This window comes from Sinocyclocheilus anshuiensis, unplaced genomic scaffold (genome assembly GCF_001515605.1).
Source record: "Sinocyclocheilus anshuiensis isolate Anshui unplaced genomic scaffold, SAMN03320099.WGS_v1.1 scaffold3715, whole genome shotgun sequence".
NCBI lineage: Eukaryota > Metazoa > Chordata > Actinopteri > Cypriniformes > Cyprinidae > Sinocyclocheilus > Sinocyclocheilus anshuiensis.
In genome coordinates, this window is record NW_015541115.1 from 32,487 (window position 1) to 50,094 (window position 17,608).

Consider the following 17,608-nt stretch of genomic DNA (forward strand, 5'->3'; position numbering starts at 1 on the left):
TATTTTGGATTTTGAAAAGCCTGTTGACTTTTGCCGTTTATTTAAGGTGATTTTGGAAGTTTTATTAAACATTTGTTTCTTATTCAATTGGTTCCACAGTGTTTGCTGATTTTTACTTTATTTAAACTTTGTGTAATTTATTTATTTTATTTGACATCAAGGTGTATGCCGTGCCTCCAAGCTTTCTTATTCGTTTTGCTAATAAACTTTTTACGTTTCTTATTTATTTGGTTATATATTATACATGTTTTCTTATTTCCAGTTTTGTATAGGCTACCTATTTAAACTTTACGCAAGTTATTTGTTATTTTATATTCGGCATAGCCTGCCCTATAGCATGGTGTATTTTTATTAGTTTTGTTAATAAAAGTTCTATGTTTTATATATAGGCTAAAGTGAGTTTGACGTGGTCTTTTGTTGTTGCATTCAAGCAATTGACGCCGAATTGCCGCCAATTCGAAAGTGAAAATAAAATGCGCATGGTGCATTTAAGCTATTTAAAAGCGAAGGAAAGCGAGGAAAAGAGGGGAAATTCAAACTAAATAAAAATGAACAATTGCTTTACGCCGAATTGCCGCTATTTGAAAGTGAACGTAAATGCGCACGCCGCTTTTGCAAGCTATTTAAAAGCGAAGGAAAGCAAGGAAAAGAGGGAATGCCCACGGTGATAGGTGATACCAGTATTATCGGTGTTGACACTCGTCGATTAACCGGTGGGAAAATTTCCTCACCGTCACAACCCTACCATAATCCAGTACCAACTGACACATACACAAAACAGCACACGTATACTTAAGACTACATTTACTCAAAATTCATTCAAAACAATTGACAGCTTTTGTAACAGACACAATTTTTGTTAACCTGTCAAGCAGGCACAGTTTTCACCCAATGCTGATAACAAGATGTCCGGCACACTCACCTGATTGAACGTCTGTGGAGAGGGAAGTGAAGCTCCACTGGAGAAAGCAGCACTGTGCGGATAGCGAGTTCTTGGCAGCACCTCCATCGGTTTAGAAGGGTAGGTGGGATTGTTGATGAGACCCCTCAGAGTCTTTAAGAAAGAAAAACAGCAAGTTTAGAATGACACAATTCCATTCATAAATGAGCATTATATTAACATGTGAAAGTGAGTGATGTGATGTGGCCAAGTATGGTGACCCATACTAGGAATTAGTGCTCTGCATTTAACCCATCCTAAGTGCGCACACACACAGCAGTGAACACACACCGTGAATACACACCCGGAGCAGTGGGCAGCCATTTATGCTGCGGCGCCCGGGGAGCAGTTGGGGTTTCGGTGCCTTGCTCAAGGGCACCTCAGTCGTGGTATTGAAGGTGAAAGAGAGCGCTGGTTATTCACTCCCCCCACCTACAATTCCTGCCGGACCGGAGACTCGAACTCGCAACCTTTGGGTTACGAGTCCAACTCTCTAACCATTAGACCACGACTTCCCCTACACTACCAACATGAATAATGGCAATAATTCACCAAGCCTCAACAAGGCTGCATTTATTTGATCAAAAATACAGTAAAAACAGTAACATTGTGAAATGTTACTATGCTTTAAAAGAACTGTTTTCTATTTTAAAATATTTTAAAACGTAATTTATTCCTGTGATGGCAAAGCCAAATTTTCAGAAGCCATTACTCCAGTCTTCAGTGTCACATGATCCTTCAGAAATTATTCTAAATTTCCGTAATATTAAATCACACTTCACCTGTGGAGGTAGGTTAGTGGGCTGAAGCACATGTGGGGGGCTCCGTGCACTATATCGCCGTCCGTGTTGTGGCATGCTGGGTAATGTCTGAGATGGTGATCCACCCTGTAAGGGTCTATGTGGAGGTGGCCCTGGTAAGCGCATGCCGTGGTACCATGACCACTGGTTGGGCGGTTGGTGGCGGTTGGTGTGCTGGGAGAGTTTCTCCACCTGCATCTGCAGCTGGGCCAGTGTGCTCTGCCGCTGCTGCTGGGACTGTGAGCTCGGGAACCCTGCCTGAAGACCGTCGAGTCTGGGGCCTGGGTTCATTTGCTCGAAAGGAAATGGCTGTGGACCGCTGGGATGACGCACTGGAGTTTTCTCTACGACTAAAGAACCTAGGAAAAGATTCAGGAATGCTTTCACTTGAGAAATTGTAGATTTGCAAGAATTTCACTCTTTTACACAAGCAAGCCATTGAAAGTACACTCCTTCGACAACGAGTGCAGATGGACATATTCGAAATGTGCACACTACTTAGTGGACGTTTGTTTTCGAGTGCTCAAAGCACTTGTGCATGTGCTCTTGTCTGTATGGCAGCACTAGCCAGAGCCAACAACAAAGTGCAGAAACAATGCAAGTAAGGGTGTGTTCACACTTGTCATGGTTGGTTCGATTAAAACGAACCCTGGTGCGATTGCTCTGTTAGTGCTGTTCGTTTGAGTAAGTGTGAACACTGCCATCCGAACCCTGGTGCGCACCAAACAAACGGACTGAGACCGCTAAAAAGATGGGTCTCGGTCCGCTTCCAAATGAACTCTGGCGCGGTTCAAATGAAATATGAACGCAACACGGACCAAATACTTCTAAACGAACCAAAAACAGGAAGTAATGACAAGATGTGACGCTATGCGACATAATTTGCCGACGCGGTGTAACCAAAACAAAATGAGCAGAGGGCAAACATGGAGCAACGATGAGGTAAAGTGCCTTTTATGAGCTCCTTGTGAGTTTGCAGGTGGTGAAAATAAAAAAATTATATGTACACGCAAGAATGAGTGCGCTTAGTCTAGCAGACGGCATTAGGTGTGTTCGTCTTAAAGCGGCACTGAGCAAACCGATCGGTTAATGGATGCTTTGATATCATACACCCGCAGCACCGTTTTAAGTCTAACACACCTTTTGTTTGGGGTGTTCGGTGAGTTCCGTCACGATATATACCTCATTCAGCCCAACCAATCAGGTTGTGAACGTATCACTATGCCTTTAGGTTCGGTGTCTTTAGGTTCGCTGTCAACTGTAATCTGTAAACAGCAATAAACTAATTCATAAACAGTTCTTAGCTTGCTTTGTCCATAGCCAGAATGTGACCCCAAACAATCAATGTTAATATTCACGATTTTTTTTCAAGATATTGCACTCTTATGGAGCCCCACACATGATATGCAGGAATATATATTAGAGATGCACCGATTGCAATTTTGTTGGCCGATTCCGATTTCTTGGACGTGTGACCTGCCGATACCGATTTTTACCGATTCCGATTTTCTTTCTAAGAACTATAATTGACAGCATATACAAACAAAAATCTATGCAAATTTCAATGCAAAAATTATTTACATAATAAAAGAAATTATTAAGCATTACAATTCCCCCACTCTGGACTAAGTTACAGATTTAACAACTCTCAAAATAAAGTGCTCTGTGACGGGAAAGAGGAAGAAATAGTTACCTTAAAAAGAGTTGCTGTATGTAACAAAACAGACGTAATAATTTCCCACTATGTTTATAAATGGTCATTTTTTCCCCCTAACCTTATTAAATGCGTCATCTTTCACATCAAATTCTTACTTTGTTTCAATTAATTCAGTTAGAATAATAAGAAACTGTAGAGTTGTTACCATTAAAATGAAAGTAGTATTAACAAACTATCTTTCCACTGCTGAGGAAACAGAAGCTGCATCTGAAGTGGCATTAGATGTATTTACACAGACAGTTTGATGAAGCTGAGGTGCCATAAATGCATTTACACTGCAAAATTTCAAATGCATAAATAATTTTATAAGATTAATGTTTTACATATTTTTTAAACATACAAATAAATATTGAAAAAAATGCAATGATACTTTTAAATATGACAAAACCACCAGTAGGTGGCGGCAAATGTCTGTTCTATTGTTTTAATGAGTGAGACATTTATTCATTCATTTAACCGATTCATTCAAACGGCTGATTCATTCAGAAACGAGGCAAGAGACTGACCTTATGAATGGGCTACTGAATCATTGACTCACTCGATTCGTTCAAAAATGTGGATTCATTCAGTAACAAAACACCGCTGTGTGCGTGTTGCTCAGAGACACACAACAGTTTTGCTGTGGCTTTGATCAGAACTATTTTCATCAGCGAAACTGAGCAAAAACAGTCAATATTTTGTCTAAAATCTAAGTCACTTAATTTTAACTTCTTGTTTATTGAAATACTATTGTATAAAATCAGTGTCACATTGCAATCGTGTTGATATTGATATTCGGGGAAACATCAGGGACGTATAATGTTGCTTACCTAAATCATATTTTGTAAATATCTTTGTTTTTCTACCGCAGTATGCATCTATACATTTCGGAGTTACTTTGTGTGTGCCGTCTCTCTCACACACTCTCTCAGACTGTGCAAGCCTCATCTGGCATGACATAAATACATTATCAGTCACCGTTTACAATGAATGCAATTAAAATTAAAATCATTCTCACGCAAAACGACATGTTTACACACGACTGTGAGTGTGCGCGTAGCTGTGACGTCATTGCCGGTGCCGCTGGCAATAAAAGGATCGGCTCGGAATCGGCAAGACGTGAGACTGACCGGCCGGTCATGCAAAAAATCGGTCAATTCTGATATTGGCCACAATTTACTAATTAGTTCCCTCGTTTTAATTAAATTAAAAAAGAGGGAATAAATTAGTACAAATGTGGCCACGGTTTACTAAATGAGTGAACAAATTAGTAAATAAAACAAGTGTATGAATTAGTAAATCATTGATTGGCAACAGTCATTAGTATTGTGATTGACTGAAGTAATTGTTTAATTGTAAGTATTTGTAAATAGTAAACGGTACGTTTTGCCTCTTTTTTATTTTATTTAGCCAATGTCTTTTTTTTAGCCAATGTTGGTCTTTTAAAGCATGGTTATTATTTTTCAAATAATGTGTACAATATTTAAAATAATGTGTAAAATATGTATTTTTGCAACACAAAGAAACTTAAAAGAACAATACAAGCCTTGTGACAAAAATAAAGACTGTAATGTTCCTTTTTCATTATTCAAGAAAAACTGTGAAAACTGACAGTTCATATTTTCATTATCTTAAATCTGTCAATAAAAACCCTTTAGTAATTTTTTTTTATCTATAATTTATTCCACATCTGAGAATGAATTATGTTTGGCATTTTTGTGTTCTTTTTTCCGCAGTTTCAAATCATCACTAGTTGAAAACCAGTTTTTGTATGAATCTTACCGAGATCCACATTTGAGGCCCAAAAAGCAGATCGACTATGGAACCGAACCAAGCTCTGGGGCACATATGAGATGTTGCACTTTGCTCGCATGAGGTACAGGATTTGACATGTTATCTGAGATGAGAAAAGGAAATTGAGAGATCATCAGGCCTGTCACAATTATTACATACAAAATAATTTGATCTGATTGTGATTATTGGAGTCAACCAAGATCATTGCACACATATTGGAAAATTTAGATAAAAATAAAGAATCACACAGAAGAAATGCAATATTTTTACACGTTTCACTTCATACCTATGTTGACCTATGTAGAAAGACACTTACCAGTCGCTTACAGTACAGGAGAGCTGTTCCACTGTTACTGGCTGTGGCCCATTTTGTGAAGTTGATCACATGATCAAGATGTGTGGAGAGTGACGTCACATCCTGTTTTTGCTTTTTCAGGAGGGTTTCATGGTCCTTTGTGATTGCCTAAAAAATAACATCACACAGTTCACACCGATCAAATTTGACTGCAGTTTAAAGATTTTACATTAGACTTCAAATAGTGACCAAAAAAAAAGTACCCAAATTGTATACTGTACTGATAGCATGTGTTTTGCTGCAAGTCAAGCCTATTTAATGTAGCCGAGTTGGTATTTTCTTCTACTTTGTGTGGGTTTTTTTGGTTTGTGAGGATACCTATATTTTGCTGTGTCAATTATACAGTATTATTTGGTTTTATGACTAGCATTTAGTTTTGTTTTTTCTTAATGTAACCCATAACACACCCAGGACCACCAGTTGGGAAGCACTGCTCTTGGTGATGAAATATTGGACACTACCTCAAGTTGATTGACTAATAACTTCCCCTTCCTGTTGATCTCCATTATAAGATTGCAGATAGATTTTTTAATCTCATTAGCCACAGTCGTGCGATTTTCATCCACCTCCTGAAGACTGACAAGAACAGAAAAAAATATATACCATTAAAATTAGCTGTTTTTACATACTACTTTTGTTAACAGTATAAAGGGTTCCCACATTTTGACCATTTTCCCACTTCATTTGTCCTTTCTTACGTTCATGTCAATATTTCATATAACATCCGACTGAATTATTATTAGCTTTTCATTAGCTCACGAACCCCTTGCACTTCCCTCATGAACTGGAGACAGTGTACTATAGAAATGTCCATGATCGTTTAAGATCTTATTAATTTCCATTCCATTTCTAGGTATTACACTGAGGAAAATAAGCATTTTAAACTTACTGTATATCTAGGTATGCCATGACCGTTATGCCAGTTGGGAACCCTGGCTTTAAATGTTTAGAAGTTGCTTTATATATGTGTGTATAACATACCCATTGTTTATGGTATTAGATATGTCCTCTATAGCTTTCTTCTTTTCTTGAAGTTGACAGGTCATATTTTCCAGATGTTCCTTGTGGTTTTTATATGCATCTTCTAGAAATTGGTAACTGTATTGGAAAATTCTGTTAGCTGCTATGTTCAGTCATTGATACGGATGATGCCATTTATTGCATTCATCAGCAATAATATCTATATAAAACATGAAAATGCACAGTTTCAGAAGCATAAAGCTTTCACACTAGTCTCATATTAAAGGGATAGTTCACCCAAAAATGAAAATTTGATGTTTATCTGCTTACCCCCAGGGCATCCAAGATGTAGGTGACTTTGTTTCTTCAGTAGAACACAAACGAAGATTTTTAAGTCAAACCGTTGCAGTCTGCCAGTCTTATAATGCAAGTGGATGGGAAACACGGCTTTGAGAGTCAAAAAACATACACAAACAAAACCAAATTAAACCCTGCGGCTCGTGATGATACATTGATGTGTATAGACGCGAAACGATCGGTCTGTGCAAGAAACTGAACAGTATTTATATAGTTTTTTACCTCTGATTTTCACCGCAATGTCCGAACTGTCCAGAGCGGCGCCTGACGCGGCAACTGCCGGCACCTGACGTGTCTTTTTCTTCTTCTTCCTTTATGGCGGATTGCAGACTTATGAGTGCATTACCGCCACCCATCTCTCAAATGGACCATTGACACTCTATCTACAATCTCAATTAGGAGTGTCCATGGTCCACTTGAGAGATAGGTGGCGGTAATGCACTCATAAGTCTGCGATCCGCCGTAAAGCAAGAAGAAGACGCGTCACGCGCCGGCTGTCGAGGACGCGCTCAGGACAGTTCAGACAGTTCGTTCATTGCGGTGAAAATCAGAGGTAAAAAAACGATATAAATACTGTTCAGTTTCTTGCACAGACCGATCGTTTCGTGTCTTTACACATCAATGTATCGTCACGAGCCGCAGGGTTTAATTTGGTTTTGTTTGTGTATGTTTTTTGACTCTCAAAGCCGTGATTCCCATCCACCTCCATTATAAGACTGACAGACTGCAACGGTTTGAGTTAAAAAATCTTCGTTTGTGTTCTACTGAAGAAACAAAGTCACCTACATCTTGTATGCCCTGGGGGTAAGCAGATAAACATCAAATTTTCATTTTTGGGTGAACTATCCCTTTAACATATATAATGTTAAAAGGGATAGTTCACCCCAAAAACTACATTTCTGTCAATTTACTCAACTTCATATTGTCCCAAACCTGTATGACTTCCTTTTTTTTCTGTGGAACACAGAATATCTTTTGAAGAATGTTGGTTACTGAGCAGTTTTGGCTTTCATTTTTTATATATAAAACTAACCAAAATAAAACAAACACACTAAGCCATTTCTCAAAATATCTTCTTTCATGTTCCACATAAGAAAGTCTGTCATGCAGATCTGAAACCAGTAAATGACAAAATTTTCATTTTTGGGTGAACTATCCCTTTGAACATTATATATGTTAATATGAGACAAGCGTGATAAGAATGATTTATTTAATGATTTATTCCTTTAATGCCACGAATGTGGGTCATACTTATGGTCCTTGTGTTTGAGTAGCTGACAGTCTCTGCAGGTGAGGCGATCGCAGGTTTCACAGAACAGTTTCAACGGCTCCTGTCTGTGGATGTCACAGAAGACAGGCTTCTGTGTGGAAGCACCCATTGCCTCTGTAAACAGGAAGACAAGCTCATGCTCATCTGTATAACTTCAGAAATGCACTCCTGCATGTTTGTAAAATTCATTTACAGAAGTTGCTGTAAAAGACCTAAATCAGTTGTGTAACCAAGAACTCAAGTCACACTTAAAGATGTCTGAATGTCACTGCATTATATACAAACCTTCACCTAGGTCTCACAAGCTGGTATCATTTACAAAAGTTTAGGGTCAAACCTGAGGACATTTCGGTTATTTGCCGGACTGTGTGATCTCTGGTGAACTTCACACGCTGATGAGCATCGATGCAGGTGACGCACAGAAACTCTGCACATTCCACGCAGAAACCGCTGGCCTCTGTGTTATCGTCACAACTCATGCAGAGCTGAGAGCAAAAGATGCAACGTCAACTAATGCATTTCATCTGAGACACATTGCATTCGAAACATAAAGATTAGGAAAACCAAAAGAAAAACAGAAACATTGATTTCTTGACAAACTGCCTTCATTTAAAAACCATTTCGCAGCATCAGTAACATACAATCTTAACGGGGTCATCGGATGCCAATTTTCCACAAGTTGATATGATTCTTTAGGGTCTTAATGAAAAGTCTGTAGCATAGTTTGGTTCAAATTTCTCAGCGGTAGTGTAAAACAACACTGTTTTTATCCCGTCAAAAACAGTTCTTTTCAGAGCAAGCTGTTTTCTTGCATGCTGCTTTAAATGCAAATGAGTTCTGCTCGCCCCGCCCCTCTCTTTCGAGCCGCTCTCTGAGAGACGGTAAAGTACTAGCACGTTATTAGGAAAGGCGATTTGTAAAGATTAATTAAAAACACCTTACACTCACTTCTTCTGGAGGTGAAGCTGGATCACGAATGATTCGCGTGAACATAGACGCATTTAGGTAGATCAGGGGCGCATTCCCTTCAGAAACCAATGTAATCCATTGCGTCTTCAGCGGCTCAGATGTCGGGAGTAAATGACGACTGCTATGTTCATTATTACATCCAACAACAGAACACCTCAATGCTCCGGCGATGAGACAATGGTGGACTGATGACAGCTCACTCAGGGCGGGTCTAAGGTAAGACACCAGTCCAGTCTGTGCTGAAACGCTACTGTCAATCAAACTATCGTGGGAGGGGCCTGTCTGTGTGACATCACACAGACAGGCATCTGAGATCGGCTCGATTTGAGAAAGGAGAAAACATTTAACAAGATTAAAAAAAAAAAAAAAAGTTTTTTTTTAAATCATTATAGGGTGGTTGTGTACACACTGCCAACACACATTTCAGTTCAAACAGCTTGTAAAAGTGCATGTCGCATCCTATGACCCCTTTAAGGCAAAACACCACAGGTTAATAGGTAAAAAAAAATAATAAGTTAACTAAAAGATATCACAATACTTAGCCAGTAAATTAATCACAGTATTAAAAAATATATATATTTAGTATTACAAAGACGCACACCTGACAGCTCTTTTCCATCGTGCTGCTCGGCACTTCCACAGAATCCTTGACAAAGAAATTATCCAAGACTTCAACATCCATACACTCCTGCTGACAGACTGGACAGCGGATCATGCTCACTAATGCAACACAAAAGCGAAGAACAGGAAAACATATTCAATAACATTTCAAGGACCACATGATACAAAAGAAGAAATATTATTAAATTATATTACAAACTGAAAAAAAAAAAAAAATTTAATAGGCATCATTATCAGTATTGATATCAATGATACTGGCCTTTTCTACTCAGTTAAAAACAAATCTCATAAAAAAATAATTAAAACAATCTTTATGTTGTTTCCTCATTACTTTAGAGATTTAATATAAAAATATATTTATGATTACAAATTTGAATGTTAGGCGCGATTATTGATTAATTATGGCGGTCGATTTTAAAAAGAAGAACTATTAAAAGCTCATGACAAGGTCATGATCTTTTTTTTTTTTTTCTTTCAAACATAAGACAAAAAAATATATTTACAAATATCATGAATGTCTGAGCAAGGGTTACTCCATTTGCCCTGATGATGCATCAGCTAATGTGTTATTGAAGGAAAATACTTCATCAACTGTTCTATTTAAATTTGACAATTTAGTTGAATAACCGATGAGAAAAAAGCAGAATCTCAGTAAAAGAGATTCATCTGAAAGGTAAATTTATTCAGTAACTTTGATACATGTTTATTCATATATTCACACATTTATACATTTGAATGAATACATAATTAATTGCCCATATTTTAGTTGAAGAAATGTCATAACAGCAACACTGTAAATTCAAATCGAATAATTTCACTGAATTAGCCTATAGGTTTTAAGGAGTAGAGAAGATGTTTTAGATGACAGTTTTACTCGGCTGTTATTGAGTCGGTTCTGTGCTCCTCTATAACTGTCTGGTTTGGGTCAGCCAGCAAATCAGATAAAAGAAGACTACAGCGGACTGTTAGGACAGCAGAAAGGGTCATTGGTGTCCACCTGCCCAATCTTCAGGACTTGTACAACTCCAGAGTGAAGAAACGGGCAGGAAACATCATCAAAGACCCCTCTAACCCCGGACACAACCTGCTTGCACTTCTCCCCTCCGGCAGACGCTACAGATCTCTGTGCACTAGACCAGTGTTTCCCAACCGGGGTGCCGTCTGTCGAGAGCAGGGGTGCCGTGTAAAAAATCATTTTTTTATATTTTTAAATTTCTAAAATGTTCAAAAAAGCATCTATTATATAATATCCATTTCTGATGTCGCCAATAATCAGAGATGCACCGACATTTCGGCTGCCGAAAATTAGTTCACCGCTCAGGTTTAACTTTCACGTGGTGTGACACTGTGTATTATCCCGCTCTATGTGTGTGCGCTCCACTCAGTCGCTCCACTCATATACCGTTCATGCGAATCGGAACAGCAAAGTCCACTCAAAAATTGAGCCGACAGGAAACATCGATGTAGTACAGTATTGTTTCTGTCTGCAATAGCCCTACTGTGCTGTAACATGGTGTGGTATATGAGCAACTCTGGTAACGCTGCCCTCTCATTCATTGATCTGCTAACCGCTATGTTATTGTGTGTTTGCGCACACTTGGCGAATAAAGCTGATTCTGATGCCGAGATGTCTGCAATGATGCCTACATCTAATTCATGGAATTACCGAATAATATCCACATGAATCATTCTAATCATTCATATTTAAAAATAATAACACCATGCCACTGTATATTTATATTAGATTAACGCATTTGGCAGATGACTTTATTATTCAATGCATTTAAGATTGTATCAGTTAATGCATTCCCTGGGAATCGAACCCATTACCTTGGCGTTGCTGATTTGATGAGCATAAATGTAGCTAAATTGCTTTTTTCTTTGTTCTAGCTTGTCTTTTCTAGCAGCTTTGGGACGTTGTATATCTGCTCTTCGCCTGCCATTATTAGATGTATCGTTTGAATCGGATATTTGAATAGTGCGTCTTGTGAATGGGTAAAAGTGAAAGCAAAGTCTTACACTGCTGGACGTTGCTGGCTGTGCTGGCAGGTGTGTTGTGAGCAGGTAAGCATCTCTTACAGAAGGAGTGCAGGCAGGGCAGCAGTTTGGGCTCTCTGCTGCTGAAGCTGAGCTTACACACGGGACACACGTCCATCAGAGCCATCACCATCATCCTCACACCGCCCTGAGCTTCATCAGCGCGCTTACTTTCCGCCTCATTCTCCACGATGATCACCACATCATCAGACTCCATCTTCTCACTTCCATCCATCATTTTATTGCAGGAAGAGCATCAGTAGAAACAGCTTCTGTTCACAGCAGTAACTGCTGCTGTAACGTTACTGCAGTCCGCGCCCTGGTCTTTAATAAACATCTGAATAAATCTACACAGCTCTAATGACAGGCAAACCACAGAGAATCCCGACGGCTTAGTAGCTCGCCAATCACGAATACAGATTATAAATGGAACGCAACGCTGTGTTATTGCCACCAGACGCATCTAACGGCGAGGCCACAAATATGACGCTCCATGGTCTCCATTGTGACGTGTCGCCACGGCAGCCGAGGGAGGACAAATGTCTCACGAGAAAAAAAGAAAGAAAAACGCGTGGTAATGTATTGCTGCGTTCAAGTCCTCCTGGGACGTTCGTACTTACGACGTCAGGTGCGTTCAAGTCAGTTTAGTCGGCACAAGATGGCGGTGTACCTTTTAATAAAGTACCAGAAAATACAACAGGGTCTGTTAACTCTGCTTATAGAAATGGTGTATTAGAGGTAAAAAATGATATAAATACTGTTCGGGCTTTATATTAATAAACGCAGATTTACTTTCAACTGCTGTTAATTCAATAAATACAAATAAGCAACGAAATACTTTGAATGTTTGTGAGTTCTACAAAGTTTATATGTAATTTATTTTGTTTTGAAAACATTTAGATTTTTTTTGTTTTATTCTTTATCACATAATTTTTATGACATTATGACACTATATTATATATACACACACATGTTGGTATTATGAGACAATAAATCGTTTTAACGACACATTATCTCGTTACTACGAAAAAAAAAAAGTTTTAACGAAATAAAGGCTCATTATTACCACTAATAATATTAATAATATCATTATTACCACAAATGTATCAATACAACCACTAATAACAAGATTTGGAATCTGCCCAACTACAGAGTCGAATACCTTAAATGAGCTTTTACAAGATGGACCTGCTTTAGGAGAAATCCCTTTTCAAAACAGAATTATAATATTTAAATGAGGACAAAAGACCTCACTATAATGTCTTGTTGGCCTGTCCATGCATTTCCAACTTATCGTTGCTTAATAAGTTCCCTTACTCTATACGGTGAAAAACTGTAGTAAATCTAACAGGACAAACTACTGTTAAATGTACAGTTTTTGGAAATGGAAAAATAACAAGTCATCTTAAAATTTACAGTGAAAAACCATATGTCATATTTGATGGTTATTCATTGAAATAACTGTTCTTAGTTTTTGTACATTTGTACATCTGTTTACTGCATTATTTTAATGTCAAGTTTACTGCTTTGATTGTACATGTGGCTATAATTGAATTGAAAAGACACACACAATATATATACAGTGGTGTGAAAAAGTGTTGGCCCCCTTCCTGATTTCTTCAGAATATTAAATTATAAATGTATGGCAGATGCATATTAATCAGACCCTTGTGACAGGTTTCTTATTTGTCCTCTTAGTTAAGCCCTCTGACAAACTGAAGAGAAGAAAACAGAACATTGGTGACATGTATAACCATGGTTTTATGACTGAGAAGACTTGTAGGCAGACATTTATTGACATACATGTCATTAAGATTACATAGTGACAGCTTTTATTGGGTTCTGAACAAGAAGGACATTTAGGTGTTTTACTCTTTATCTTTATCCAGTCATAGAACCATGGTCACATGTGTAACCAAAGTTTAATGTGACTGTCCCACTGTAAAACCTCTTTGAAATTAAGTAAACGCAACTTCTTACAAATAATATATGCTAGGAGACAATAGGAGGGTAAATCTAGACACTTTTATTTAAAGGCACAGAAGGCTCACAGCTGCACCTCAGTGTTTACAGGTGATGTGGTTGTGGAAACTATTAGTATTTTCAAAAACTGTTGTCCAAATGTTCAGGTCTTGGAGGGAGGGTGGACACAATTAACATCGTAAAAGTAGCAGTTAAAAAACACAAATCCCCCCCCAAAAAATTTAAAAACCATTATTATTCATTATACATTCATACAACATTAATATCGAATATGGTACACTTTTCTGACTCACTGTTGCAATTGATTGTTTGAAAAGTAAAGTACACAGTATTGGATATTTTTGCCAATAAAGAATTTAGCAAGCAAACAACATAATATATTTTTGTTTTTCCTTTTCAAATTTTGGCTAGTAGTAAATCAGCAAGTTTTAAGAGAAAAGACAAAATCTACAAGGAGTTTAAATGTTCTAGATGGATTTTAATGTTGCAGTTTTAAGAAAGATACAGAAGATATGAATGACAGAAGAATGAGACCGTATAAGAATGACACAAGCCCATCGATTACAAGAAGAACAAAGGTCTTTGGACATGTTGATGTTTGATGAAATTGTAAATAAGTTATTAAATAATAAAGAATTTATTATTTTTTTTCTTAGACGTAAAATAAAACTAGGATTTTAAAGATTCTACATGCACAACAACTTGCCAAAAGAAGAAAAAGTGCCAACATATCAGATTGTTAGGGAACTGTATCAGTGCATGTGTGTTTTATACGACTGGGCATTATCATTTTTGTAATAATTTGTTTAAGTGAATATCTTCAGCACAGGTCAATCTGGCATCTTTTCGACCCTAAAGTCTGCCGGCAAAGGGTGGAGTTGCAAATCAACCCTTTCAATAAGGAACAAACTGTTAAAGAAATGATTGACAGAGCTGTAGAGCAGTCACAGACGGGTGTAGCTGTGGGAAGTGGCAGTTCTTACACAGAGGAGGGCGAGAGAGGCCGTTATCAGTCCCAGGTATGGTAAAAGGGGGTTAAGTGTGTTTAGCCAGATGTACAACAGCCTCCGGCAGGCATGGCAGTCTGCGGCTCATCGTCGACAATCTGCACGCCTCTCCGGGCTGTGCTTGTGTGACTCGCGCCGTTCCCCCTTGACCTCTCCTCTGCCTGAGCCATCTCCATCATGCCTACAGATGCCAGTGAAAATGACATAAATTAAAAACAGATAGTAATAAACTATAAAATATAAAAATGTAATAAACTTTTTGATGTAGCGCTACATGACGCATGAATGTGTGTATGACAGAGTTAAAAACCTCCTTGGTTCTGTCAAACATAGGACTCTTGTCCCTTTAGGGAAACCACACCTTTCAATTAAAAGAGCCAATAACCTTTTTGGGAAAGACAATTTTTTTTAGAAAAACAAAATCAGCATAAAGGGAGAAGTCTACATTTTTTTTTGGATAAACTTTTTCTTTTTGATAAAAAAAAAGCTCCCCCCCCCCCCCCCTTTTTTTTTTTAAAGCTAAATTTACGATACCATTGCTGTGAAATTTTATGAAATTAAATCCTGACAAATAGTTTCAAAAGTCTACAGAGATCAAGACAGAATGACCAGACAGGCAGAGTGATTTTGGAAAAAACAAAAAAACGAATTTAAAAAATAATAATTTATTATTATTATTAATATTATCATTAAATAAAAATATTTTTAAAAAGAAGAAATATTATCATATAAATATTATTATTGTATTTCACTGTAAATAGTATTTAAAAAAATCATATTTTACAGTATAACTGTAAAATTACAATACTAATATTTATGGTTTATTTTCTTCATTTTCAAACATTAAACCAATGAGCTTGGATTTGCGCAAACAAAAGCTGATTTATAAACACTTCTCATTAAAAACTTGGGAAGAAAGTTGGCATATGTTGCGTTTCCAAATGAACGCTATAAGCAAGGCAAAAGTCAGATGCTAAAATGGGGTTTTGGTAGAGCGGCATTTACTGTGACCTGAGCCACTGAAAACACTGAATAATGAGCTGCTTATGTGTGAAAGAACACAGTGCCACGTTACACTCTGAAGCAGTTTCAATTAATCGTGAAGCCTGTTGTGTTATGGAAAGCAGATAGACTGACATGATACACAGCTTCTAAAAATAACGTACGTTTACACAGGTCCAGAAACAGCTCCTCAATGCCTTTGTTTAATTTGGCTGATGTGTGATAGTGTTTTGCACCCACTGACTCTGCATATCTGAAAAAAAGACAAAAAAAATAAATAATAATAATTGATAGAAAATGTATAAATGATAGAAATTTCCCAAAAAGCACTAAGGTGCTGAGAGCATTTTTTCTAATATCATGAATAAAATCTCCCTGATAGCTAAAAGATTGGTGTCAATTTTTTTTCTAAATTTTTAATTTTGCTTCAATTAAATGTTTGTTGTTTTAGAGAGGTTTAGACCTTTTTAATGGAAAACAAGACAAGAATGCTGATTTAAAAAATAATTTTTGTAATGAAGGTTTGTCTTGAAGGGCCTGGATAAAAGCAGTTTGAGAAAAGATATTCAAACATTTCTAGGTAAAGATTGTGGCACTTAATGAAATACATTTTCAAATGCAAGACAGAAAAGATCACCATTTACTGCTCTATTCCTTCCACATTTAGTGGCTATAAAAAGTCCGCCCACCTGTTAAAATGAAAGGTTTTTGAGCTGTAAAAAATGAATCCAAGATAAATTATGTCAGAACTTCTTCCACCTTTAATGCAGTATTAAAATCAAGTAACAAACATATGGAAACTTAAGGAAAAACAAAGAATTACTTAAAATAACCTGGTTGCACAAATGTGCACACCCTTCAACTAAATACTTGGTTGAAACACTTTTTGCTTTTAATTATTTCTTTTGAATAAAAGTCCATCAACACAGCGCATCTGGATTTGTCATTTTTTCCCACTCTTCCTTGCAAAAGAGCTCTACATTGATCACATTGCAGGGGGATCTCTTGTGTACTGGCTGTTCAAGTCATTCAAGTTTTTTCAAATAGATTTAGGTCTGGGTTCTTACTCAGCAAACTGTTTTTTTTTTCTTCTGATGCCATTCGTGTTTGAGGTTACTATCAAGCTGAAAGATGAAATTCAGGTAATATTATGGCCCAAAAGTTTAATTTGGTTTCATCAGACCATAAAACATTTTGCCACATGGTTTTGGCAAAATTTAGGTGGGATTTTTTTGCCAGCAATGGCTTCTATCTGGCCACCCTACCCCATAACCCAGATATAGGAAAATTAGATTGTTGCAAGCAAGTTATTTTGATTAAAGGGGTCATATGATGTTGCTAAAAAGAACATTATTTTGTGTATTACTTGAGTGAGCGGAGGCCAGCGGCCTAGAGTGAGCAGCGGCCGGGGGCTAGAGTGAGCGGAGGCCAGTGGATTCGACGAAGGAGCGGCCGGCGGGCTTGCGGCAACCACATGTGACGACCCCGGGCTGGACTCCTCTTCGTCCACGGTGAAAGCCGATCCGGCGATCCACAGCGCTAAGTTGATGTATTCCCTCAGCGACCAGCACGGATCAGCTCTAGGCATGACGAAGCAGATATCGTCCTCTTTTGGAAGGCCAAACAAAGTAGTTTCGCTTTCACAACAAAACACACAGCGCCTTCACGACATGACGGCGGTGGCAACAACAATACTACAGTGAGAATAAAAGTTACACCTCCTTTCTTTGCATGAACATTTGAGCGGCGTTATGCAAATCTTCCCACATAGTGATGTAGATATGTGGGGGCGTGTTAGAACGAGCCGTTTTAGGTAG

At 37.7% G+C, this 17,608-nt stretch overlaps 2 protein-coding genes across 2 annotated transcripts in view; both read right to left on the reverse strand.

Annotated features, from left to right (window-relative positions):
* The window catches only part of LOC107690747 (transcription intermediary factor 1-alpha-like), a 21,956-nt gene extending 9,604 nt beyond the window's left edge, over nt 1–12,352 (reverse strand). The window contains exons 1-10 of the mRNA XM_016489154.1: nt 11,782–12,352; nt 9,743–9,861; nt 8,510–8,657; nt 8,154–8,286; nt 6,567–6,683; nt 6,047–6,161; nt 5,547–5,693; nt 5,219–5,333; nt 1,723–2,099; nt 923–1,054 (exon numbers count right to left, since the gene is read on the reverse strand). Of these exons, the coding sequence (XP_016344640.1) occupies nt 923–1,054; nt 1,723–2,099; nt 5,219–5,333; nt 5,547–5,693; nt 6,047–6,161; nt 6,567–6,683; nt 8,154–8,286; nt 8,510–8,657; nt 9,743–9,861; nt 11,782–12,037 (1,659 nt within the window). The 5' untranslated portion in view covers nt 12,038–12,352. The remainder of the gene's footprint in view (nt 1–922; nt 1,055–1,722; nt 2,100–5,218; nt 5,334–5,546; nt 5,694–6,046; nt 6,162–6,566; nt 6,684–8,153; nt 8,287–8,509; nt 8,658–9,742; nt 9,862–11,781) is intronic.
* A 1,887-nt stretch (nt 12,353–14,239) lies between these two features.
* LOC107690748 (ras-related protein Rab-21-like) overlaps nt 14,240–17,608 on the reverse strand; it is a 13,907-nt gene continuing 10,538 nt past the window's right edge. Inside the window, exons 7-8 of the mRNA XM_016489155.1 lie at nt 15,956–16,044; nt 14,240–14,970 (exon numbers count right to left, since the gene is read on the reverse strand). Coding sequence (XP_016344641.1) covers nt 14,828–14,970; nt 15,956–16,044 — 232 coding nt within the window. The 3' untranslated portion in view covers nt 14,240–14,827. The remainder of the gene's footprint in view (nt 14,971–15,955; nt 16,045–17,608) is intronic.